Source organism: Pseudochaenichthys georgianus, chromosome 17 (assembly GCF_902827115.2).
Source record: "Pseudochaenichthys georgianus chromosome 17, fPseGeo1.2, whole genome shotgun sequence".
Lineage (NCBI taxonomy): Eukaryota > Metazoa > Chordata > Actinopteri > Perciformes > Channichthyidae > Pseudochaenichthys > Pseudochaenichthys georgianus.
In genome coordinates, this window is record NC_047519.1 from 41,215,005 (window position 1) to 41,241,300 (window position 26,296).

Genomic DNA, 26,296 nt, shown 5'->3' on the forward strand with positions numbered 1-26,296 from the left:
GGTCTAGATTTCTTTCATTTTTTTTTTTTTGCGTGTGTTTATAAATTACCTCGAGGGCCGTACCAAATTGTCTCGCGGGCCGTATACGGCCCGGAGGCCGGAGGTTCCCCACCCCTGGTTTAATGGTTAATATTTGTGACCCGCTCGATCGAAATCAGTCGAAGTCGCAACGGCTAATTTAAAAAATAAACGTGAATTTGCGTTCGGGGTTTGGGTGTTTTGTTTGATTTTAAATAAACAAAGTCTTGGCTTTCAGAATATGAAACTTTTATTTACAAACTCACACGATAAATTCGTTCTTTAAGCTCGTAAAGGGACGAAGACAGGCACCTCTCACTCGCACTCTGCTGTTCCGCAGCGCCGCCCCTCCTCCCGCCGGCGAGAGTAATCATAGATAACACCGCAGGGGCCGTTACAGTTCGTTTTCATCTGATTTCAAATAAACAAAGTCTTGGCTTTCAGAATATTAACCTTGTTTCGGCAAATTCAGATGATAAATACAGCTTTGAAGCTTCGGCATAATTACAAGCGGAGAACGGAGTAACTTGACGTCACAGCAGGCACAACAACAGCCGGTGTTTCTCGTGAGGGTTTTCCCCGGGAAACAAACACAATACACACAAACGCAAAATTACACACACACTCGCGAGCTCCCCCCAGACCAGAAATCCAAACGAAAATATCTTCCCTCCGTAGTATTTTGATCATTTGCTGATAACCAATCAGATCGATGGATTCCAGAGAAGAGAAAACTTTGAAGGCCTTTTTCTCAAAACGATGACTCGGTGACAGTCATTATATAATGTGACATATTTTACTTAATATTTGGAGCACAACAACAATCCTGATATCATCAGAAAGCTATGAATCTCCTCTTTCCAGCAGTGTATACAACTCAAAATGTGTCTTCGGGTCAATGCGACTGATTTCGATGGAGCAGGTCACATGTGTACGTTGCACTCTTGGAGAAGCTGGGACTTTATATTTTAATTGCTAAAACGATTATATAGCTTTTGTGCAATATGACAGTAAAGCCTTTGAATCCTTGACCTTTAATTAAAGCAGCTAAATAAGTACCAGCTGCGCAGTTCGTACACATGTTTCTCTCTGCTCCAAAAGATCCCTCAAAACTCACCTTATTTTCCTTCTTTGCTTGCGTGTAAAGCGCTTTGAGCACCGGGAGAAGCGCTATATAAATAACGTGTATTATATTACGACTGTCTATCAAATTGTAATGATTGAATGTATTACTTCATGAATTTCACTCGACAGACTGTACGTGCTTTGTCATGCTTTGCTTTCTGTTGTTTTGTAAGACGTTGCTTTTGTAGATTTTTGTCGGTGCATCTCAAGGGGTTTATCATAATAAATACATGTCTATATATCATCATTATTATTCTCTCTGCTCTAACTCCCCCCTTTCCTCCCCCTTTGTCTCTCAGGGAGAATCTGGCCAGTGACATGTACCTCATCTCTCAGATGGACAGCGATCAATACGTGCCAATCGTGACGGTGGCGAACCTGGACCACGTGAAGAAGCTCAGCACCGACGTGGAGCTGATCGTGGACATTTTACGATGTGAGTCTAATGATCTGCCACTTCGTGATTTCACTCCTCTCGTTCTAATCGTTGGAGAGAAGCAGGAGATAAAGCGGGGATGTCCAAACTACAGCCATTTTGAATCGGCCCTCAGCTAATTCAAAAGTTAAATGAAATATGGGCCAGAAATTAGACTTGTGCTCGTCTCATATTACACTTCTAAATATATATGAGTATCCATGTGTTAGTAAAATGAAACCCTGCGGAGAGAAGTGAGCTGTTGTTTTCTTAAAGCATATTCAAGTAACATTTACCTACATTTGATTGATTTAGCTGACTTCTAACTTAACTGATTTGGCAATATGCCTCGCCTCAAGTTGCCCTTCCTATATGTTTCTGAACGTGGCCCTGAGTTAAAAGATGTTTGTTTACCTGCTTACGAAACTGTCGAGACAATCGAACCGGAGATTTCCCAGGAGAGGATGTTAAAGTATTTCCTGCTTGTGTTTGATACACACACACACACGCACGCACACACACACACACACACACACACACACACACGGTTTATAGATGCACTCTGATTTACTCAGTGTCGAGATTTAATGTATGAACTCGAGATGAGAGATTTGATTGAGCTGCTGTTAGGCCTCATGCATTAGTGTTTAATGTTTGACTTTTAGATTATATTTAGATTATATTTATTGATCCCACATTGGGAAAACATTGTGTTACAGCAACTCAATAGAAATGTACTTCATAACGGTACATTATAGGAGTCAGGATGTTAAGGGTAAAAGTCAGTAAATGTGTTTTCTTGTACATTTGGTGATGCTTTATTTTCCCGTTTGCAGCGCTGCCATTGGTCCAAGTGGATGAGAAGGGGGAGAAGGTGCGGCCCAATCAGAACCGCTGCATCGTGATCCTCAGAGAAGTTCCTGAGAGCACTCCTATCGAGGTCAGAACTTTATTCATTACGTTAAATTACACTGTGGCAACAACAACAACATGTCCTTACCGACTCTCCTCAATACGAGCATTACTTCTCCACATTCAAATTAGGGCGTGGCGATAATTAAATATGATAATTTAACGTCTTTTTAATAATGATTTCACACATTAAGATATCTTGATACACGACACATCATCCAAATGAACTGTTCATTGTTATAAATTATTATTTCTGTCATCAGCAGCTCACATTTAACACATTTACTTCTTGTACAAAACTTCTTGTAAACCAGTCCAAAGGCTTCGGCGTTATTTACGGCCCGATGGCATTGTCAAACAGAACTTTAAAATGTAATTCCTCCTTTCACCACACGGGGCCCTACACAGCCGATGATATTTGCTTTTCCCTTTATTTCTTTTAAAGATGCTGTATTTTTTTTGGGTATTTCATTTGTCTTAGGTCGATCCGTGGTAACACACACACACACACACACACACATCCTTATTTGTTTTGGGTCGATCCGTGGTAAAACCCGGACTTATTCACATTATCAAATCTGGCCTTCTTTGAAAAATGTTTGGACCCCCCTGTTAACGACATGCTGGGGCTAATTGACCTGTTATATGGATTTTTCGATTGTGTATTTTTAGTTTTCGCACCAAATAAGTGTGTATGTGTTTGGTATTGGTTTCAGAATCAGGATACCTTTTATTCGTCCTACATGGGGGACATTTATGGCGCATTACCACTACAGCGCGGTTTAAGCGTGCCGTGCCCGACCTGTTTTTGGTTGCGTTTCCACTTGGCGTAGTTCCGGCTAGCGGGTACTTTTTCGCAGTCTTCTGCCTCTCCAAAATCGAGGTTCTTTCCGGGCCAACAACCGGACTGAGTCGGGCAGAGTATGCTAAACTAGTGAGAGAATCGCCGGCAACTACAACAACATGAACATATTTGACCGTGATTTAATTGTAATACACGTTTCAAAATGATGCCGAAGTAACAACATACTGATACCGGTTAGTGAAAACCACGAATTAATGCTTTGACAAGTCTGCAGACAGACGGCAGAGAAACACCCTTTTAAAATGCGTGTTTTCTGAATGGAGATCGGCTAAGCTAACGCAGTATATGCTCCGACCGTCCACACTCACAGCAATGGCCTACAGACATAAATAAACCAGCGACGGTATCCTCCATGACACAGGCAGTGTGTGGTTTGTACTTGTTTCACTTGTGTCTAGTTTCTGAACAGATATGAGGAGCTGTGAGCTCTGAGGGCTAAGAGCTAACGGCTGATGTTGGTTTTCTGTGGTTCGCATTGCAGATGACGTCACGGCTCCGCCTACACTGCGTTACTATAGTTACTGCCCCAGCTACTAAACTGTAATGGAAACGCAGCATAAAGTGAGCCAGGCCTAACTATACCGTACCAAGCCGAGCGAGGCCCTGCAGTGGAAATGCGCCATTACATAGTTACGGCAAAATAGAGACGACAATTAAAACACTATTAGATTAACAGCATGCACATAATATCCAAATTAATATGAAAAAGTTATGTTAAGTAACATTCGTAATACATTTGTTTACATATTGCATGTTGTTCAGTGTTGTATTTAACTAAATGCTGTACATGTTATGCCTGTAATAGAGGGCCTTAAAACACCTGAGATTGAACTGATCGTCTGCTCTCACACAGAAAAGGGATTAATAGGATTTCGTATGTTGACTAAACGGCAGCTGATTGGGGTCAAACTGTGTGACTCCGTTTAAGTTTTTTGTTCCAGGTTCTCAAAGTGAGTCGTTATGGAAATCACGTTAACCTCATCTCTTGTTCTGATCTCTAGGAGGTCGAGGCTCTTTTTAAAGGAGACAACTTACCCAAATTCATCAACTGTGAATTTGCCTACAACGACAACTGGTTCATCACCTTCGAATCGGAAGCAGACGCACAGCAGGTAAACAACAACATGATGTATTGAGTTATTTCACCGTGCCACGAGACTTGTTGTTCGGCCTGTTGGATTCCACACACTCCTCCTCTCTGCATTGTTGGATAAGGAAGGAAAAAAATACATATATTTTATCTTTTGGCGACTTTTTGGATAACCAACATCCTGACGTTTTTATGCAACATATTTGGCAAATTCTATAATAATAATAAATTATATTTATATAGCGCTTTTCTGAAACTCAAAGACGGGAGGGTAGACAAACGAGGACAACAAAACTAAACAGAAAAGGCAGTCACGAGGAAGTCGATGGATCATAATTCATAGATTTTATATTTTTTAATTACATATATTTAGCATATTTAAGTGATGGCTCAACATGTACGACACAGGGTTAGAATTAGGGAATTTATTGCACTGTCTTTAATCCCATATCTTATTTCCGTCTTAATCTACTTTACAGGATTAAATAAAATGTACTTTATTGTATGTAAGTGTTTGCGTTGCAGCAGCATCAAAAAAACAAAACGAGGCATTGCACATAAGTAGAAATAAACAATACTAGAATGTAAGCATCTCAAAATGGTAATAAAATATACAGTAGACCGTGAAGATAAAAACATCTATAAGCTCTGACAATAAAACACTATTGTACGGCCAATTTTCGTTCAACACAATATAAGCAGGATATTATATACATTTAGTGTGTAGGGATGTACCGGCTTGTGCCCCAAAATGTTTTGATCCCCGATATCGTCTTTAAATAACTCTTATTTAGTGTTTTTCTTGGTTAGTTATAGTTTACTTCACTCTGTGTACTAGAAGAATCTTTATCACACTGCTACCTATTTTATACTTATTTATTATTTAAATATTTATATTATCATTTGTTTATTTTTTTATCAACGCGCGCTTGCCTTTTTATTAAAGGGGACCTATCATGCAAAATGCCCTTTGTGATGTCTTTTATACATCAACACGTGTCCCCGGTGTGTCGGGAACTCACGCAGCGTCAGGAAATAAAACCCTCTCTCTTTTCCTCCGTTCCCAAATCTCTAAAAACGGGAGCTGATCCAGATTTGTGTCCGATATGACGTAACATCTGAAATGTGGACCCACGGGCCAATCAGAAACGTTGCTATCAGAAACAATGCCCGACTATTTTGGACGTAATATGGTCGGTGTTTACATTAGCATCGCTAACACTCAGAGCTAACCTGTGCTGGAGAGCATGTGTGTGAAGAAGCAGGAAGTAGAAAGGAACTCACCTTGTGATATAACCGGCAAGAGAGAAAGCCTTTGAGCTCCAGACTGTTTCAGATCCTTGATGATCCATGATATGGCGTTTCGTCACGGCAGCATTTAGTTTAGACGGTAGCTGCCGGGTCCCGCATGAGCTCAGACCCCTCCTCTTTAAAGCTTTATCCCCAAATCAGCAATTTTGAAACAGGAAGTGAAATAGAGGGATATGAGGCACGGCTAGAATGTATCTGTTTGGTATTTTGAGCATTTCACTTCATAGTCATGTTTCTTAATATATTTGTTTATATATCTGAGAGCTCTGCTATTGCCTACAAACAGCATGACCGGCGACTTTAAAGATACAGGTCTCGTTTATTTTTCCTTTTGCTTTTTATCTGCACTTTTGCCGAGAAAGGCGTTTAGTTTCAATAAAGGCTTTCTGAATCTGCTTCATATTTCTGTTTCTTGTGGCATTAATAATCTACTGGTTGCTCACATTGTGTTCTCTTTCTCCTAATTAAGGCATATCAGTATCTCCGAGAGGAGGTGAAGACTTTCCAAGGGAAGCCTATCAAGGTGAGTTGTTATTGCATAACTAATGATAACCGGTGCAGGAAGAGGCAGAAAACCCACTGGGCTTATTTAAAACCTCCACTTTATACGTTTGACTCTGGTAAATGCGTCTGTGAAAGGATTGTTTTAATTGTTTTAATTACATCCTTTTTGGTATTTATTAGATTGACTCCTCTTATGTATAACACTTTGAAGTTGCATGACGCGCGTGCAGATGTGCAGAAGACGCAAATGAATGTAAAATACCTCCCTGACATTGCAGTTCAACATGGAGCCCAAGTTTCTTTTAATAATAATAATAATAATAATACATTTTATTTCGAGGCGCCTTTCAGGACACCCAAGGTCGCCTTACAGTGCATTTAAAAGTTAAAACTGCTAAAACAAAAACGGAACGCAATTTAATCGAACCGACAAGGCAATACAGCAGCATAAAAGCATAAAACAGGCAGGACAAGAGTGTGGAGTGAGAGGGGGATCTGTGATAGCAGGTTGAATGTGTTTTAGAGTGAGTAGGCTAGTTTAAACAGGTGGGTTTTGAGGTGGGATTTGAATGTCGTGATGGAGTCAGACTGTTTGATGTGTGGAGGCAGAGAGTTCCAGAGCCCGGGCGCGGTGCAGCTAAAAGCCCTGGCTCCCATGGTGCTAAGGCGGGAGGTGGGGACAGTCAGGAGTCCGGCTGAGGATGAGCGCAGGGAGCGGGAGGGGGTGTATTCCTGGAGGAGGTTTGAGAGAGAGGTGGGGGTGAGGTTGTTGAGGGCTTTGTATGTAAGCAGAAGGTTTTTGTAGTCAATCCGGTGCTGAACAGGGAGCCAGTGAAGTGGGATGGGGGTGATGTGGTCAGACGATTTGTTAGGGTGTAACCCAAAAGAACACAACATAAGGAAGAGAGAACAAATCTTTCTAAATGTAAGTCTGCTACAGACAAAACGCATGATGGCCTTTTCATGGAGAAATGTTAACAGTCCAAGTATTGGTAAATGGCAAAAAGTAACCGTCTATTAAATTAACCCGTTAAGCCACACACGAAACTGTCTCAGGGCTTCTTAACATTTAGCAACCTATCAATGTGTCATACCCACTTAACGGGAAGAAACTCAGCTAACTGACGATACGAACCATTTTTACCGAAACAAAACACAAGTCTAACGCCGAGCCTCTGAATTAGCACTAAGCGAAAGAGTACTAACGCACTTGGCACATAACTCACTGTAGCGATCTTTTATACTTCATCGGATCTGCACAAACTAGATATCAGATGAAAGCTGAGATTCCACAGATTCCATTGGTACACGTATCATCACTGTGCGACCAGAACTCACAGCAGCGAAGGCAAGACAACACAACTTCACCTTACAGGGCCAAACCGGCAAATACGTCTTACCGTTGCTGTTTTCTGATCAAAAGTTGTGTTCAATGGCATTAAAACACATATAAACGCTGCTGAAGGGTAATCCAATGTCTCTGTGTCCCTTTGAAATGATTACTGATAATCCATCATAACAGTTATGTCAATAAGAGTATTTTTCATATAGTGTATGAGAGCTGTAACCCAGCTTCCGGTTTTTTTGGGCATGCTGGCTGCGCATCACTCATTACCCAATGGTAATGTTTAGATGGATTTAGGAACCTCCCCTCGATTCTATTGGCTCTAACGGTTCAAAAGAGGTGTCAATCATCAACATCGACCGATGGGTTCCAGAGATATTGAAAATCCACCCAGATGACCCCAGAAGTGTTTTTATTTTTACTAAACCCTCTAAAAAGGTCAAATGTCACTTGTTTTGCATCGATCTTGATACAGGGTACTTATTAGATGTTGTAGTTTAGATTCCTAAAGCTTTTAGTCTCCTATCCCATCATTCAAGGGAGGTTTTCACTATAAGTAATGTTTTTCTTTTGGACGGACACAATAATTTAATTTTTTTACTATGTTCAATCTGAATTTACTTTAAAAATAAAAACATCTCTATTGATTCTGACTTTTCTACATCCATCTCACAGGTTTATCATTACTTTGAGAAAAAAGATTATTAATTTACCCCTTTTAGAAGTGAAGTTATAGTCATTTGTTCTGGGCATGTCCTTTTCGAGCCTGAGGCCTGGAAAACAGGTTCGGGGCTCAACTGGTTAACTCTCTGGAACATGCGGATTTAGAGAGTTCTCTGGGTCAGCGAATTGGAGACTATTGTATTTATGTGACTTGTAATGTACTTCATTTTGTTATGTCTTGTGGATGTTTGTGTACGGTCTTATATATTGTCTATCTATGCTAAAACAATAAAGACAAAAACGGTTTTAATTCCCCCGCCCTGTTTCTGTTTCTCTCCCCTCCAGGCGAGGATAAAGGCGAAGGCGATCGCCATCAACACTTTCATGCCAAAGAACGGTTACCGTCCGGTGGAAGTGAACCCTTACGCCCAGCAGCAGCAGCAGCAGCAGCAGCAGCAGCAACAACAACAACAACAGCAGCAGCAGCAGCAGCAGCAGCAACAACAACAGCAGCAGCAGCAGCATCAGAGATACACGTCGTACTACATCCCCCCGGTGTACAGCCCCCAGCAGCAGTTCCCTCTCTACAGCCTCATCACGCCACAGGCATGGTCCGCCACGCACAGCTTCATCGACCCCACGCTGGTGAGAGCATGCTTTAAATAACCACAAACAATTATACTTTTTAATGTTTGTTATTCATATTTTTAATTGCGATTGTGTCTTGATGTTTTTTTAAATATTTTTATTATGTTTTTTTTTTAGGATGATTTTTTTAAACAAACGGGGACTACAATCAACATCAATGTTTATTAATGGGCGTTTTCACTGTTCGATAAACTAATACAAAACAAAACGTACAGATGTTTATCTAAAAGATGGACTCAGGATTCATTGCATTTACAGAGGTGATATTTATTCAAACAGTTGAGTTACAATTATTTACAATTTAGCCCTAAAAAAATTATCAATTTTATCAGTGTTTTTTTTAATATTTTAAATTGAGGCTAACAAAGAGGGGTCAAAATATATTGCTAACATTTACATCAGATCCCATCAGTCCAGTACTGAAGTCTTTACACTGGCTTCCTGTCCATCAAAGAATTGATTTTAAAGTACTATTGCTGGTTTTTAAAGCACTGAGGCCCCATTTACACGGGAACGCAAATTAACCGAGTTCGATATCAAAAAAGTCTTCCGTCCACACGAGACCGCTGGAGACGCTGTAATACATATGCCGGGCCTGTAAGTGGCGCTGTACTTTCGCCACAAAATACACCAAAAGCAGCGAAGAAGACCCCACAAACATGGTTGCCATGGTTGCCATGGTTGCCCTTCTGTTTATTCTCCGCGGTGGATTTAGCAACATGTAATTCATGTAGTTCTCCATGTCCACTTGTTGCTGATGGTTGAGGTAGAGGAGCTGTAGATGTTGCACTAACATCTGTAGCATGGTCAGTAGCGTCTGGTCCATTTCCGCGGTTCCGCTACGGCCTCGTGTGAACGAACGGGCTATACGCTCGAGAAAAGTAGCAGATACAATATATTTTTCTTCTTTCTTTTTTTTATAATGCGCTTCCACTGTATTTGTTCTTAAATGTCTTTTATCTTATTTTGTAAAGCACTTTGGTTGCCGTGTGCAAAAGGTGCTGTATTAATAAACTTGCCTTTAATGTATTTAAATTAACATTTTACCTCGACTTAATTTGTTTATATAAACATATGTTTATTTGTATCTTTTTCTTCCTTTTTTAAGTTGAATCTATATTTTTATTTTAGACGTAATCAACATTGTACCAGTGACTTTTCTTTTTTGTATTTTTTCATTTTAATTGCCATTTTCACTTCCTGTTTACGGGTCAAAGGCGCTTCACTAATGCATCTTGTGTTTTCCAGGTTGCACCATTTCACAACAACCAGTTCATCAATGGATTCACCACATCACACGGTTTCAAACCCACGACGTCTCCTCTCACCGTCAGACACTATTCTCCCAGGAGCAGGTCGGTCACTGATATCAAGATCATTAATAGGGGGCGGACGACACACACATGTTGTTTAAGGAAGTACGGGGAGTATTGAAGGGGATTTACAATAACAGAAGGGATGTTTCCTAACAGGCATAATGGACATAGTGAGGGACAATCCTGCATGTGTATAACAGTCAATATTTTTATGGGTTTTTTTCCGCTTTGGGATTTGTCTCGGCAGATGAGAAGCGCTAAATAAATTGAATTTATTATTAACACTCCAAAATACAACCCATACAAAATATGACTGTTTTAAATGAATATATGATTCTTAGACACGACACCTGCCTCCCTCAGGAAAGAAATAATAAAGTACGTCTTCTTGTTCCCCCCCCCCCCCCCCCCCAGGAGTCACAGTAAACCTCACTTGAGGCCTTCCCTCCCGACGGCAGATCGCAGCGCCGGGCTTCTGGACAACCCGGGGTTATTTCCCAGCTTCCCCAGCGAGCGTCTGAACGGGGTCCGCAGCAGCCCCCCCGCCCGCCCTCCCCCCTCCACTCAGCCCAGGACCCGGCTGCCCTCCAGCAGCTCCTTCCCCCGCAGGGACACCGCCGGCACCGGCAGGGTGACGGAGCCCCCCACCCCCGAATACTCCCTGGGCATCGGGAGAGGAAGGTAGGATACAAAGCCTCAACATGTGTCCCCTCTTCTTCATGTCTCTTCTACATCAACATGTGTCCCCTCTTCTTCATGTCTCTTCTACATCAACATGTGTCCCCTCTTCTCCATGTCTCTTCTACATCAACACGTGTCCCCTCTTCTTCATGTCTCTTCTACATCAACATGTGTCCCCTCTTCTTCATGTCTCTTCTACATCAACATGTGTCCCCTCTGTGGAAAGAGACTCTGAAAGTTTCAGGAACTAAGATTCTCTCTCTTTTTGATCCATTTCTATAAAAACCTGTCTGAAAATGAGCTGATCAGATTTTGGCCACTTGATGTCATAAATCAGCACTTTGGAAACAGGGCTGAAACAGAGGGGATTATGGGTAATGCTGCAATGATCTGTTTGGTGTTTCAGCCAATCAGAGACAGGCTCTGTATATATCTGAGACCTGGGATATATTGATGAAAAACAGTATAATAGGAAACCTTTTAATATAAAGTGTTTTTTGACACCGGTCTCACTAAATGTTCGATTTAACAACAGTGGATCTATATTTATCGAATCGTAAAATGCATGTCACACTATTTTGCTAAATGCTTAAATTTCACCAATCTAATAATAGTCTGCGCGACTTGTTTCCTTAACCGAAAATGCTGCTCATGATTACTGTAAGGGAGGCGTGATAAAATGTAAACGTCTTTTTTGTCCGATTTAAAAACAGTAGCTTCGAATTAAAACAGTAAAGCCTTTTAATCTATATATATATATCGAATTTTAAAATGCTTTAGTTTCACCCAAGCTAGTCAATACCAGCTTTATTTTTCAACTGGGCTTCAAATGTCTGCATGACTTGTTTCTTTAGCAAAACAGAAAATGCAGTTAATTATTACCATAAGTAAAAACATTTGAAAAGCTTTTTTTGTCTCGGACCCAAAAAACATCTGTATTTCGATTTGTTTTATTCGTTTTGAGCCGGAAAAAAATCCACAGCCAATCATTTAAAATGTGTGAAACTCGAAGGCTTAAAAAGAATTCAATTCCTAAGTCAGTAAAAGAAAACGTACAGACACAACGCACCAACGTAATCTGCTTAGCAACACCTTCCCGAGGCATTCACACATTATTTTATGGTGTGAATCGGAAAGAAAGTCATGCTGGACATTGGAACAGTCCTTTCTGCGGCACTCGATGACGTAGCATCCTTGAAATAGTGGCTCTGGAGCATCCTTCCTCGACATTGAGAAACACCCAATGTCTTCCTTTGTCCGTCTTCACTGTGCTGCAGAGACGTTTACTTCTCACGCTGTGCAGGGCGAAGGCGAGGCATTAGTCAGGCTGGATGTTTGTTTGTAAATTGAAGTGTTTTTTAAAGGAAAATGTTTTCTACTTCTAGGAAAAAGAGGGACGAAAAGTTTACAGTAAGTACTTTTTTCTTCATCGTTGATGTGAATCTAGCTTTTCTTTCTACGTCTAGACTAATGTTTCTCAAACTTTTTCATACCAAGCACCGCAAAACACTCGCGGACCACCTGACTCCAACACATCGTTTTTCTAGAACAGATTACAAATCGCCTGAAAATGTTACAAACAAGTGGCAACATGTGACGAAGGTGTTGCGCTTAAACTGAAACTTAAGCTCGCTCCATTGCGGAGATATTCCCAATTATAATAAATAAATTGATTTATTTCAAATGTGAAATGTTACCAATATACTCACGGACCACTAGGGGGCGCTCACGGGCCACCCTTTGAGAAGCACTGGTCTAGACTAATGGACAGAAAGCAGGATCAACTGCTTCCTGTTCTGAAATCATGAGGGAACGAAAAATGTTAATTTAGTTTTTGGGAGAAGGGTAAATATTTATATATTTAGTTTATATATCATTTGTAAGTTAATAATATTTTTGTTCATCAATTTGATACTGGTTATGTTTGTACAGTATCCAAATTCTCTTGTTTCATTATTATTAATATTTTTGATTTACACGTTTGAAATAAATAAACATTTACTGTCAGCTTAAATGATCAGAATGCCTTTATTTAGGAAATGTACTTTGTTACAGCAGAAAAGAGCCAAAGACAGCTTACCTAAGAAGCATGCTTAAAGAAATATGAAAGATATAACAAATAATTATCTGTAGAGTTTCTGTGCTCTTAACCTTTTTTATATTAGCATATTTGATTCAACATGCTCCTGAGATAACTTTTTGTTTTATTATTTTCTCCTTATAGCAGTGAAGCACCTTTGTAGATGTTTTTAAAGTGTGCTATTTAAATTAAATGTATCATTATTATACATCAGTTAACCCTTAGATGCATAAGTGGGTCTTTTTTGACCCGCTGAGGTGGTGTTCTTGAAGTATCTTTGTAACTACATTTTTTTTAACATTTCATATTCCAGCTATTCCTCAAACAACATGTTTTGGATATCATGCCATTCACATTTTAAATTTACATTTTAAGAAATTGTAGTTTTTGTATTTCTACCCCAAGCTTCCATACGTGGGTCAAAAATGACCCGCATGCATTTCCTCTGGGAACCTTTGATTCTTATCACCTGTTGCTGTCAGGAGTACATTCACTGTAGGACACACAGACGAAATCACAAGTGACACCTCTCAGGAAGATTATCTTACACAGCAAGATCTGATACCTGGCAGTATAATAATAATAATAATAATAATAATAATACATTATATTTTTGTAGGGCTTTTCAAGGACTCAACATCGCTTTACAATATAAGGGAAGGTTAGGGTGGGGGGGTATGGGACTATCAAACTTGATCAACCGGCATGGATTGATGGGGGGGGGGCTACTGATGAGTAGACAGAGAAGAGATACGTTTTGAAAAGCGACTGGAATACTGTGAGGGTCTCAGAATACGGAGATCTTTGCATCGATATGTTCAAAACGTTTTTTTTCAAAATGTAAAAAAAATGCCTAAAATTATAAATAATGAAAAATTAAATATAAAATATTTCTAGTGTGAACCAAAATATAATACTAAATATTATACAAGTGATTTCTCTAAACCAAAATGGCATAAAAACACATTATAATACCGGTCCTTTTTGACCCACTTGTGGAAGAGTGTAGTCACTTGTGCATCGAAGGGTTAAACTGGTATTTACTGATTTTCTTTTAACATGTATCACATCACACAAACACAACCGAACATTAGACACACGGCAGTTTACAAAATAAATAAAATAGTGTGCAGTTACTAGAAATCAGTTTAAGATAAGACGTTTATTGATCCCAATTTGGGAAATGTTCGTGTCGCAGCAGCATAAAAAGACATGGCATTGTACAATACAAATTTAAAAGACAAAGTAGAAAAAAAACAAATTAACAATAACAAGATATAAAGCAAGGTATTATATCTACATGTGAAATGTGTTATTCTTATGCTTATTCGTTGCCGTTGTGTAGAGAGTGACGCCCCAGTCGCCGCCTCCCCCCCCAAAACCTCCGTCTCCGAGTTTCGAGCTGGGCCTCTCCAGTTTCCCTCCTCTCCCCGGAGCCGCCGGGCAGCTGAAAACCACAGAAGAAGTGTTCGACAACCGGCTGGCCAGCAGCGTCGTTATCGGAAACGTTAAGGAGCGGGTAAGCACTGAAGCTGAGGCTTTTATATATATATGACATGCTGTAGGGAAACACTCAAAGCTCTCACACTCGTGTGTGTGTGCGTGTGTGTCATTATTCCACACTGTGAATGAATCAAAGTAAATATATAAGTGGTCATGAACACATCTGTCCATCAGAGGGCTGCTGTGCCCCCTGTCATCATTAATGGACGTCTCTTTAAGATGACCGCTCAAATGGGAGGATTTCTCTAACCGCCTGCTGCTTCCCCTCCTCTCTCCTCGGTTCCCCTCCTCGTCTCCTCTCTCCTCGGTTCCCCTCCTCGTCTCCTCTCTCCTCGGTTCCCCTCCTCTCTCCTTGGTTCCCCTCCTCGTCTCCTCTCTCCTCGGCTCGACTCCTCTGCTCGACTCCCCTGCTCGCATCTCCTGTGGGCGGGACTAAGACACGAGGATAGGAGTCGAGGAGGGGAATTAGATAAAGTGGAAAGGTCTACAGAGAGGAAATGCAGATGACTTCATCTTGCTTTATTTCACATTAACATCCTGTGTTGTTGTTGTGGTTTTCTGCAGAATGTAAGTGCAGAGTCCAGTTCTGGATCAGTTCTGTCTCCAGCGGGTCCAAAAGAACCTCTTCGCTCCTCGTCCTCTCCGAAGCCTTCGAGCTTCCAGCCGTCGCCGACCCCCTCGACCTTGACACCGGCGTCGACCTTGACCGCCGCCACCGGGCCGCCGCTAAGCCCCGCCCCCTCCATCCCTGCAGCGTAAGAACACACAGCTCTGAATCTGAACTGTAGCGCAGGGTCTGTAAGTAGATCATTGTTCACTGTTGTAGCTAGCAGGTGAGTTTATTTACTTAGTGGTTTAAACATGTCACATTTAAGTAGTAAAACATCCTTTGGCAAATATTATTGTAGAGAGGGCAAAAGTACACACATCCTTTACTCAAGTAGAAGTACAGATACTCGTGTTTAAAAATACTCTGGTGAAAGTAGAAGTACTGACTAAACTTCTTTCCTCAAGTCAAAGTAAAGAGGCTTTGAAGTGTCCTTCAGTAAAAAGTACCCATAACTAGCAGCTGCTTTAAAGAGTACCTGACCTCCCTTTATATTAATAGAACAATAATGTCATTGTTAGCTAATGAATGTTTCCATGCCGACCAACGGCAACATGACAACGTTTCCATTGGTCCCTCTTCTTTAGAAAAGACCAGGAAGTGATGGATACACGGATCGTGTTCAAATCAATAGGCACGCAGTGACTGAATAATAATGATCACGCACCAAACACATATTCAGACTAAAGCTCACTTAGTTATCGTACCGCACCATTTCCTTCACCCTTCCTCTATAACTTTTACATTAAGATAAAACAAATAACAACAATTTAAATACAAGGATAGGTTTATAAAAGGTCAGATTTGACTGAAAGCGTGTGGTTTGAATTGGGTGTTCATGATCATTGCTGCTCGCATCGAGTTCATTTTCTCTACCTTTTTTAAATGTCTTCTCCCTCGTCTGTATTCATTTCAGGGAGGTGAAGGTGACGGAGGTGAAACCGAAGGAGGTGCAGCTGTCCGTGGAGCGAGTTCCCGGCACGCTGTCCAATGCCAGCAAATCAGTGCAAGTCAATGGTGCTGCAACAGTGAGTATTGATTCCTTTCTTTACCGTCTGTTAGAAAAATATCACTGGAGCTTCAGCCTCAGGATCCATGTGTCTGTGATCCTCTCCTGAATGGAAGTAGTCCTCACACACAGAGCATCAGCTAGTTCCTGAACAGTGTCCTTCACATGCTGATATCCAAGAGAGAGTTACACAGTCACTAGATGGAGGAATACCGGTTCTTGTAATCATACATCCTGTCATGCCAAAAAAGTTTTTTCTCAAAATGTTGGCTTTTTTCCAAAAATCTCGACATGACTTTTTCTCAAAATTCTGACTTTATCTCAAAATCCTGACTTTTTCTCAAGATTCTGACTTTAGCTCAAAATCTCCAAAAATTCTGACTTTTTCTCAAAATCTCCAAAAATCCTGACTTTTTCCTCAATATCCTGACTTTTTCCTCAAAATTCTGACCTTTTCAAAAAATCTTGAATTTTTCTCAATTCTGACTTTTTGTCAAAATTTAAAAAAATATTGACTTTTTCTCAAAATCCTGACTTTTTCTCAAGATTCTGACTTTTGCTCAAAATCTCCAAAAATTATGACTTTTTCTCAAAATCTCCAAAAATCCTGACTTTTTCCTCAATATCCTGACTTTTTCCTCAAAATTCTGACCTTTTCAAAAAATCTTGAATTTTTCTCAAAATTCTGACTTTTTGTCAAAATTTAAAGAAATCTTGACTTTTTATCATAATTCTGACTTTTATCTCAAAATCCTGACTTTTTCTCAAGATTCTGACTTTTGCTCAAAATCTCCAAAAATTATGACTTTTTCTCAAAATCTCCAAATATCCTGACCTTTTTCTCAAAATCCTGACTTTTTCCTCAAAATTCTGACCTTTTCAAAAAATCTTGAATTTTTCTCAATTATGACTTTTTCTCAAAATGTAAAGAAATCTTGACTTTTTATCATAATTCTGACTTTTTTCTCAAAATCCTGACTTTTTCTCAAGATTCTGACTTTTGCTCAATCTCCAAATATCCTGACTTTTTCCTCAAAATCCTGACTTTTTCTCAAAATTCTGACCTTTTCAAAAAATATTGAATTTCTCAAAATTCTGACTTTTTGTCAAAATTTAAAGAAATCTTGACTTTTTATCATAATTCTGACTTTTTTCTCAAAATCCTGACTTTTTCTCAAGATTCTGACTTTTTCAAAAAATATTGAATTTTTATCAAAATCTCAAAATTCTGACTTTTTATCAAAAATTCTGACATTTTCTGAATACTTAAAAATTGTAATAATCACTCCTCACCGGTAGCTCAACGTCAGAAATGAGCATGCTTGTCATATGTCTCTCTCCATCGAGGCTGAACCATCATGTTAATCACATAGCTATCATCTGCCTCAAACAGTCCTGATGCTCTTCAGGTACTCACACATCCTGTCATGTTCACAGCTACAGTTGGGATACCTTTGTTATCAGGTTACTCTGATGCTGGAAGAGGACATTCAGGGGTTTTAGTCCCTTTTTTAATGCTCAGACAAATCAATCTAAGCACGGACAAACACGGGGATTTCATCGCAGCTTAATTCTGCTGCATTGATTTTGATTAAATCCTCTGTTGCGGGAAAAAATAAAGTTTCTAAAAAGTTATCGGTCCGAGAGATTAAGGAAAGCTTGTCTTATTATTTCCAATTGATCGCACTTCCCACTGCTCTCATAAGGATTCCCGAGGAACATTATGCTTTTTCTTAAAGAAGTGCTTTGGTTAGGAGAAAGAAACCTTGCTGAATATTCCCCTCGGCCTTACGTTTTAGCACTGCAGTGAAACTCAAAGAGCGGCTCATAACAGGAGGATAGGAAGGAGACTGCAGATGCATGTGGGAGGAACAGAAACCCCCCAAAGTGCATTTTAAATTAAGAATAGGTGAATATAATGTGAGGAAAATGCACCAACTGAAGGTTTGATAAACTCACATTTTAGTGAGCACAGTCATTGTAGCAGCCATTTCAATATGTGGTGGTTTGGGGAAGGGGATGCTGCCAAAAAGTCCAATACATTTACATTTTCAAGGTACAAAATTTACGGCATTTGTCACATGAACACGAACCATTAGGCGATTTTCACACCGGAGTACTTTTCCCGTTTAGTTCCTGGGATTTTGCGTTCACACCAAAAAGAGAACTTAGTTCATGAGAACTTTTACCCCCTTTTCAGTCCCTGCTAGAGAGGTGGTACTTTCTTTGGGAGAAAAAAGTACCAATTTCTGATTGGCTGGGCGAATTGCAAACCACGCCCCGTAAAACTCTGAAAAGTTTTTTGAAGCCGCCATTTTATTTGCTGGCATTAGCATTATTAGCATTAGCCCCGCGCAGCAACGGAGAGAGACTAACTTATGGGGAAACAAAAAACATTGGAGATGAGGAGGTGTAGGCGTTCTGGCGATTTACTCGGAAGGCTTCAGTAGAAGCTGCTGGGAGTCCTCGCAGCTTCTACTGAAGTCCCCAACTCCGGGGACGTCAGCGGCTTCATTTGCGTAATCTTCCCTCAGGGAACTTATTCCGGTGTGAACGCGATCGGCTCTTTAGTTCCATGGGGGAACTAAGTGCGGCAAAGTACTTGGTGTGAAAGCGGCTTTTGTGTCATTAGACATGAGATTATTTCCTGACTTTCCCGTCGTTGTTTCCCTGCAGGAGTTAAGGAAGCCCACATCTCATTCTCCTCAGAAATATTTGTATTAGATTTTTTAAAAAGGCAACAACAAACATCAACACATTACACATTTAGCCCTCCTCTCATTCCCTCGATCCATTGATGCTTTTTGCCGAGTGTTTCCTGACTCTTCTCGTTGTTTCCCTGCAGGAGTCGAGGAAGCCCTCCTACGCTGAGATCTGTCAGCGGGCGAAGGACTCCTCGTCTTCATCGCAGCAGCTTGGGACCCCGAAAGAAGCAAAGCCAGGCTGCGCTGCCCCCGGTGGCGAGGAGAGGAAGTGCCCCAGTGACGCATCAGAGGCCAAAACCAGAGAGACATACCCCCCTTCCTCCTCTTCCTCCTCCTCTTCCTCCTCTTCCTCCAAACCCCTCACCCCTGGGAGACACCAGAGGGAGGCTCGGAGGCCGGCTGGACGCTGGGCCTCCCCGCCCCCCCACATCGGGAAAACCCCAAACAGAGAAACCCACCAAACCCCGCCCAAATCCCCGCAGTAAAAAAAAAAAAAAAAAAAAAACAGAAATATAAGTCAGGGCTACTCAATGCTTATATCCCAGAATCAGCATCAGTCACATGGATAGGGGACGCCTTCTCTTCTGGATCAGGGCTTGCAGACAAAAAGCACTTTACTGTGCAATGTAGAGCACCTTTTCATTCTTTTTATTCTATTTATTTGCTTTTTTTATTTCAGTTTTGCCTATACCCCGGGCACAGACAACACTGAAACATGTCTCTTTTTTTTCATTAGTCCAAAAGGCCTTGTGGGATTTAAACATTTAAAAAGTCTTGCGTGCAAAGAAAGCAGCAGCAGCAGCAGCAGCAGGGCATTGTGGGAAGTTTGCCCCCCCGCCCCCAGTGGATGATGGGAAAGAGTGAGCAGAGAGAGGGGTTTGTTTGCATGTCGAGGGGCACTGTTGTGCGACTTTATGTAGCTTAATTATGGGTCATAATTAGCAGTTTTCTATTACATACTCACATCCGTATGCAAGACTTAAATCACAACAAGACTCTGATCTTTTTTTCCGCCTCAAACTGGATTTATTTTGCAGAATTATTAACAAAACGTTTTTTTTTCAACTTCTCCTGTGAACTATCGGTACAGTCACTCCTGGTTATTGTCGCTAGGTGTCACTTTTCTTCCTCGCATCTCTGTAAAGAATCACCTCCATCTGCTGTGTTGTTGTTTTTACTGTTTGCTAACACTGCTAACTAGCTAGCTGTAGCTTGTATCTTAACGGCCGTGATGTGATATCAGTGCTGTTTTTGTTTTTTTTAAGCGTCAGACAAGAAGGGCATGTTGATATCTGCAACCAAGCTTGAATATATAAATTAGGCATTGGCGCAAATTGGCTGAAAAGTGTCCGTCGTGTGTGATTATATTCCTGGCATTGCATTTTTTAGGGAAAAACCGAGCGAGCTTTATCGACTGCTCCTCTCATTTCCTATTTAAAACTGTGGAATCAGGCACATACTGTCAACGGGAAAAGGCAGGGCTGACACATTTAAAGTCCAGTTGTGAGGATTAAAACAGCTCTGGAGGTGAGGAAACACTCGTGAGCTGCAACTAGGCGAAGGAAATTGGTTATTGATTGAGAAACATGACAGAAAGTGAGTTTCCCGCTGGAGTTTAGCAAGCCGAGTGGGAAGCTTCACGTGTTTTCCTCTAGATATGGTGCTAGACGTCGAATCCTGGAACCTGTTACAGCAGCTCATCTGATATTGTGTGTACAAAATACTTGATTTAAATGTATCGACAGAACTTTAATTGCACTGTTATGGCGTCTTTTTTCCTCAGACTCGCAGGCAAATGCATTATTAGACAAGTGAAGAGAGAAAAAAAAGGGAATTGATCCTGAACGTCAAGGGAAGAGAAAGGAAATGTATCTCTGTGGACGCAATCGCCTTGTTTTTGTTTGTGTTGTTGTGCCTTGTGGACGCCTGTTGAACACTGTGGTGAAGGATGGGCAGCGTCACTTGACTTTACAGATTTATCTCGCTTTACGGATGCTTTATATAGATTTTTTTTTCAAAACCGAAGGAGTTCATGCAGTGGTTTGGATTTTGGCTCATCAGTGAGGATTTTCATTGCTTGTAAAAAGTGAGACGGTTGGATTGAAAGTTTTACTTGGAACAAAAGGTAAAATATGAGGTTTTTTTGGGGCGGAATGTAGTTTGCCATGTTGAAGTGTGAAAGGGATTTAGTTGGGAGTCCCGTCGGGGCTCATGTGAACGGTGTTGAACTAAACTTTAAACATTTAAGAGAACAGAAAAGAGCAGGTGGGTTTTACAGCAGGGAAATCTGAGTCGTGTAAAATGTCGTCCTCGGGGTGGAGATGTTCCCTCGTCTTCCTCAGCGTCGAGTCTTCACCGCTCGTTGGTTTTTCTGTCAGCATGCTCCCATGTCTTCTATTTTCAAGTTTGCACACTTTGATTTTCTTTCAAATAAAAAAAAAAGTGTGGAAAAGATTAACCGAAAAGCACCACAGATCTTCTTCCTGCTTCACTCTTGGGAGAAAAGCAGTTGGATTTGAAGCAAAGATGTGACGAAAAACACGCTTTTCTCTCACTTGGAGCTCACAGAATGTGCTACCACATACATTTAAGCTCAATGGGATGTAATCGAGCGGATGATTTTGAAGCTGATCTATCCCTCTGCAGAGTGAAGTAGCAAGGATTCAGAAGCAGGGAGGAAACTTGTGTTAAATTGAAGGTTTGGTTGGGAGCTCTGTCGACTGTAGCAGCCACTTTGGCAGAAAACCAACCAAGTCTTTCTAAAAATGGAATTGGCTGGCGAAATGGTAAAAAGACGTTTTGAATTGACATCGGATTCATAAAACTGCAATTGTGAGACGTTAAAAGCAGGTTTTTTTGCAGCGTGACAGAGTTTCCTCCCTTGAGTGCTTGAATTTAATCTCTTCTTAAGTTATCACAGATGCAAAACAACCATACAAAAAAAAACACTGTACTATACACAATATCTGTTTTTTAGGGAAACAAACACACGATGTGAGACCTTGCATGTCTCGCTAAAGTCTTCCTGCAACAAGAAGCATTCTGGGTAATCCCACTAAGAGAAAACAGCCCATCTGAGGGCTTCATTAAAGAAAAAAGCCTGCTCATAGCTGCATTTGATTTGGACGTAAAGTTCTTGAGTTTGCTTAAAAAAAAGATATATTTTTTGGACTTTTCTTTTTGAAGGACTGAGATGCACTTGGATGGGTTGATGTTTTTTTTTTCTCATCAGTGGAAACGGTTAAAAATAAATCAAAATGCACCATATCCACGTATTTATAAACCAATGCTGTTTATTCCATGAGAAATATCATTACGTTTTTTGTTTTAGGGAGATGAAAATACATAGGGATGCATTGAGATCTCTATTTAAATGCAAAATGTAAAAAAAAAAAAAAAGGAAGTGTCCATCCAGTGTTTGAGAAACTTGAATTTTATTTAAACTTGAAAAATGACTTTGCCTTAACTTTTATACAAGACAAGCATAGAGTTTATTTCTTTTCACACAAAAAAAATTCCCCAAATGTTAACAAAGCGTGACACGTGGAAAATATTTAGACGTCACAAGTCTTACTGAGAGAGAAAGAGGACTAATCGAGCAGCGTTTTATTTTCACCCTTTTTTGTTTTTGTAAAATGTACGAGTCCATTTTTTCTTGTACGTTTTTTTTTTTTTTTGAGGGGGGGAAAAACAAAACCTTGTACATGCAAAACTAGTCAATACTGTATTAAATGTGTGCACTTTGAAGTGTGTGCTTTGCTTGTACAGTTGTAAATACTCAGAAAATATAAGAGGTACCGTAAAAATGATTATAAAAAAATATATTGATCTCGTAATGTCGCTATCGAGCTGGATGTAGGATATACAACAACAAAAAAAGTAATATTGTGCTTTTTTATTTTTAGTTTGGGTGTCAGTTTAAATTCTGCTCCTCTCTGCAGGGTGGCAGCTCGTCTGATTGTACATTTTTTTGTTGTCTTTCATTCCATTATTTTTGTATACCCCCCTCCTCACTGTGCACTAATTGGAGAGCCTGTGGTACTGACAGCATTATTAATGAACCCTTACAAATCTGCGTGTCCACCAACATCCTCTTTTTTAAAGCTCTGGCTTCCTTTTTCTTTTACGCTGGAATTTTTTTTTTATAACCACAATAATCTAGAAGTTTGATTACTGAAGAGAAAAAAAAAAAGAAGCACTACATGTCAGATTTTTAGGCGTCACTGTGCAGCAAAGTATTTCTGACATCTCTAAATGTCCTAATACCAAGAAGATTAATAAGGCTAGTATTAACACTACACTAATACTGAATATCTATGATTATGACACGCTCATACCACAGTTTATAATCAGCATTGCGTCCACGTGTGGGCAGCATGACTCGAAAATATCTATTAATACAATAGAGAGCTGAAGTTCTGCCTCTGCTAACATTTATTTTGTGGTTTTTCTGGCCATATTCGAAGATTAATGAGTGTTTGTTTTTACTATTCTTGGTGGTAACATTTGGGGGTTTTGGTAATTGAAGGAGTAGGTCAAACATTTGGGAAATATAATTGTAAAATGTATCTCTTAGGGAAAAAAAGATCAATAACACTTGGGGCGGGATGTGTTAGCTTAGCTTAGCACATAGACAGAAAACAGTTAGCTTAGCAAATAGAGGGAACACAGTGAGCTTAGCACAAAGACATAAAACAGTTAGCTTAGCACACATACAGAAAACCATTAGCTTAGCTTATCACATGGACAGAAAACAGTTAGCTTAGCTTATCACATGGATAGAAAACAGTTAGCTTAGCAGACAGACAGAAAACAGTTAGCTTAGCACACGGACAGAAAACAGTTAGCTTAGCAGACAGATAGAAAACAGTTAGCTTAGCACATGGACAGAAAACAGTTAGCTTAGCAGACAGACAGAAAACAGTTAGCTTAGCACACGGACAGAAAACAGTTAGCTTAGCAGACAGATAGAAAACAGTTAGCTTAGCACATGGACAGAAAATAGTTAGCTTAGCAGACAAACAGAAAACAATGTGGTGAGCTAACTGTCTCGTCTGTTTTCTATCCATGTGATAAGCTAAGCTAACTGTTTTCTGTCTTTGTGATGATCACATAGACAAAAAACAGTTAGCTTAGAACATTGGCAGAAAACAGTCATCTTAAAAAATTTTTTAATTTGAGCTTTAGATTTGCTTGTAAGCAGATTGGACAGAACCACGCTAGCTGTTGCCATCTGCAACCAGTGTTTATGCTAAGCTAGGCTAACCACATCCTGACACATCCTGTGCTTATCGTTCAAATATTGGTATAGAACGTTGGATCACAGTCAAAAATTGTAATCAAATCAGTAACTTTTGACATAATTAGACCAGACTCTGTATGCATTATTAGCTAAGGGTCATGGGAGATGTAGTTGTTGTACGTTAGTGAATTTTAAGTTTTATATTTTAGGTTTTTTCAGAAGTTGGACTGACCCAGGTTTACAGAAATTGGGCTGAGTCCTAGTTATGTACCTATGCTATCTAGTTTTTGGCGATAACACAATTCAGATCGGGTGAAATTGTTTGTGTTTCTTTACTGATTGGTTGTTTTTCTTTCTAACAAACTAAATTCTCAATGGTGGTTCTGGTTGGTTTTCACGGATAGTTGTTGCTTGTTTCTCTTAGAATATGGACAGAAACTTGTTAGCTTTGCAGACTGATAAAAGGAAAACACTCCATGACGAAATCAGAAATCTATAGAAGTAAAACAGCAGAACTTTCTTTCTAAATAGAAGAAGCATCGGCACTGATTTAACATTCGCTACGAGCTTCACCTCTTCTAGCCATCTTTTTCTTTTTTAAAAGAGCGATGCCTGATGGACACGTCCCAGTTTTGTCGTCTGTTTTAATTCACACGCTTCGATGTGGCGTGATGTAATGAAATGAACGATATCAAAATGAAGCACACTTCAAGCACATTTTAGACATTTAGCTTGTAGCACTCGAGGTGGTTAGCTTCCTGCCAACGTGACGACAAACATTTGGACCTGTGGATTGTACATTTTTGGTGACTCATTTCAGAAAAAAGACACTTATTTTGGGAAATAACGTGAAATGTTGGGAGATTTTTTGGCGTCACAACAAGGATGGCTTAAGTTCACCCGTGTGTCGATGTAGCTACTAGACGAAACATCCAGAAAGTCGTTTTTTCCTTCTGATTGATCTGTTTCCTGTTCCTCAGCTTCCTCTCCTGAGAAATAAATGTACAAATAATGTTTCTGTTTTGTGTTATGGGGGCGAGTTTGGAGACAGAAGCTCAACTGGAATCACAGTTTTTTGTTTTACACAGACCGAGATGTCTGGCACATACAGATTGAAGTGTCTGTTTGAAACCATTTGACCACATGTGGACTGCATTTTGTGGCAAAGATAAACCAATAACTGTGCCATTTATTCAACTGTTGTTGTTTTTGTGTCCTGGGCAGTTTAACCTGTACATAGCTGATCGCTTGCCATCTCTGGCTTTTTTTTTTTTGTTCGTTCCTGAAAGTCCATCAAAGACTTCTCACATCTGGAGAAATGTGACACCGCTGACTGTCGGAGCAGATTCCCCGTGCGTTATACCTCGAAATTTTTGTGGAGTGAAATGCATTTGAACTGGGAACTGTGAATGTGTGCATGTGTGGAATAAATAAGTGTACCCACAGAAATCCAAACCCATGCAAAGGTGACTCTTTTCAGACTCGTTGGTACCCAAAGGGACGTCTCCAGTTCTGCACGTTCTTCACAAGCATTATAACAAACGCTCCTGTTGGCGGGCGTTTTCGAGGATTTCCTTCCTCTCGTTGGACTTCTTCTCGGAGCCTCATATCATTTCTCCTCCTTCCTTCCTGTTCGTCCGTTTTTTTGACAGTGCCATTTGGTTTTTGTTTCCTCAAAGGGGTTGCATCTCAAAAATGTAATATCTCGCGATGCGCACCAACCAACGACCGACTGGTTTCTCTTTATCAACGCACTGTGGTTTAACTCATTAACACCATGCTAACGGCTGTGGACAATCGATGACTTTGGACGAATAATTTTTTGCCCAACGACACCTCAAAACCGACGTGGAAACGGAGGTTGCGTTCAAGAGGGCTTTTTCTTTTCTTTTTTCGATTTTTTTTTCGTTATGTTTTTTGGTCTTTTCTTCCGTCGAGACTGGAATCAAGCGTACATGTCAGCTATAGATAATTTAAGTTACTGTGTCATGATGTAAAACTGTCTAATTTGGAGAAAAAAATGTAGCTTACTGAAAAATAAAGATTTAGGCACTGTTGACGAGCCACTGTCTCTTTATTTTGGAAGTAAATTTGCCTACTTAGTTTTAATAAATCATGTTTTAAAGGTCATGGCCATTTCTACTGATCATAATTCCATTGTTGAAGTCTACTAGAATAGATTTACATTGTGCAATTTTTCAAACTTTCATTGGTTTCTCATACAGTATCTCTGTATAGTCTGTGTATTCACTCTCTG

The 26,296-nt window shown here is 40.1% G+C and overlaps 1 protein-coding gene across 1 annotated transcript in view; it reads left to right on the forward strand.

The window, feature by feature from the left end:
• The window catches only part of larp4b (La ribonucleoprotein 4B), a 37,821-nt gene extending 11,725 nt beyond the window's left edge, over positions 1–26,096 (forward strand). The window contains exons 4-15 of the mRNA XM_034104913.1: positions 1,443–1,579; positions 2,395–2,498; positions 4,337–4,447; positions 6,206–6,259; positions 8,594–8,893; positions 10,145–10,251; positions 10,627–10,893; positions 12,279–12,303; positions 14,319–14,492; positions 15,041–15,231; positions 16,000–16,111; positions 18,938–26,096. Coding sequence (XP_033960804.1) covers positions 1,443–1,579; positions 2,395–2,498; positions 4,337–4,447; positions 6,206–6,259; positions 8,594–8,893; positions 10,145–10,251; positions 10,627–10,893; positions 12,279–12,303; positions 14,319–14,492; positions 15,041–15,231; positions 16,000–16,111; positions 18,938–19,282 — 1,927 coding nt within the window. The 3' untranslated portion in view covers positions 19,283–26,096. The remainder of the gene's footprint in view (positions 1–1,442; positions 1,580–2,394; positions 2,499–4,336; positions 4,448–6,205; positions 6,260–8,593; positions 8,894–10,144; positions 10,252–10,626; positions 10,894–12,278; positions 12,304–14,318; positions 14,493–15,040; positions 15,232–15,999; positions 16,112–18,937) is intronic.
• The last annotated feature ends 200 nt before the right edge of the window (positions 26,097–26,296 follow it).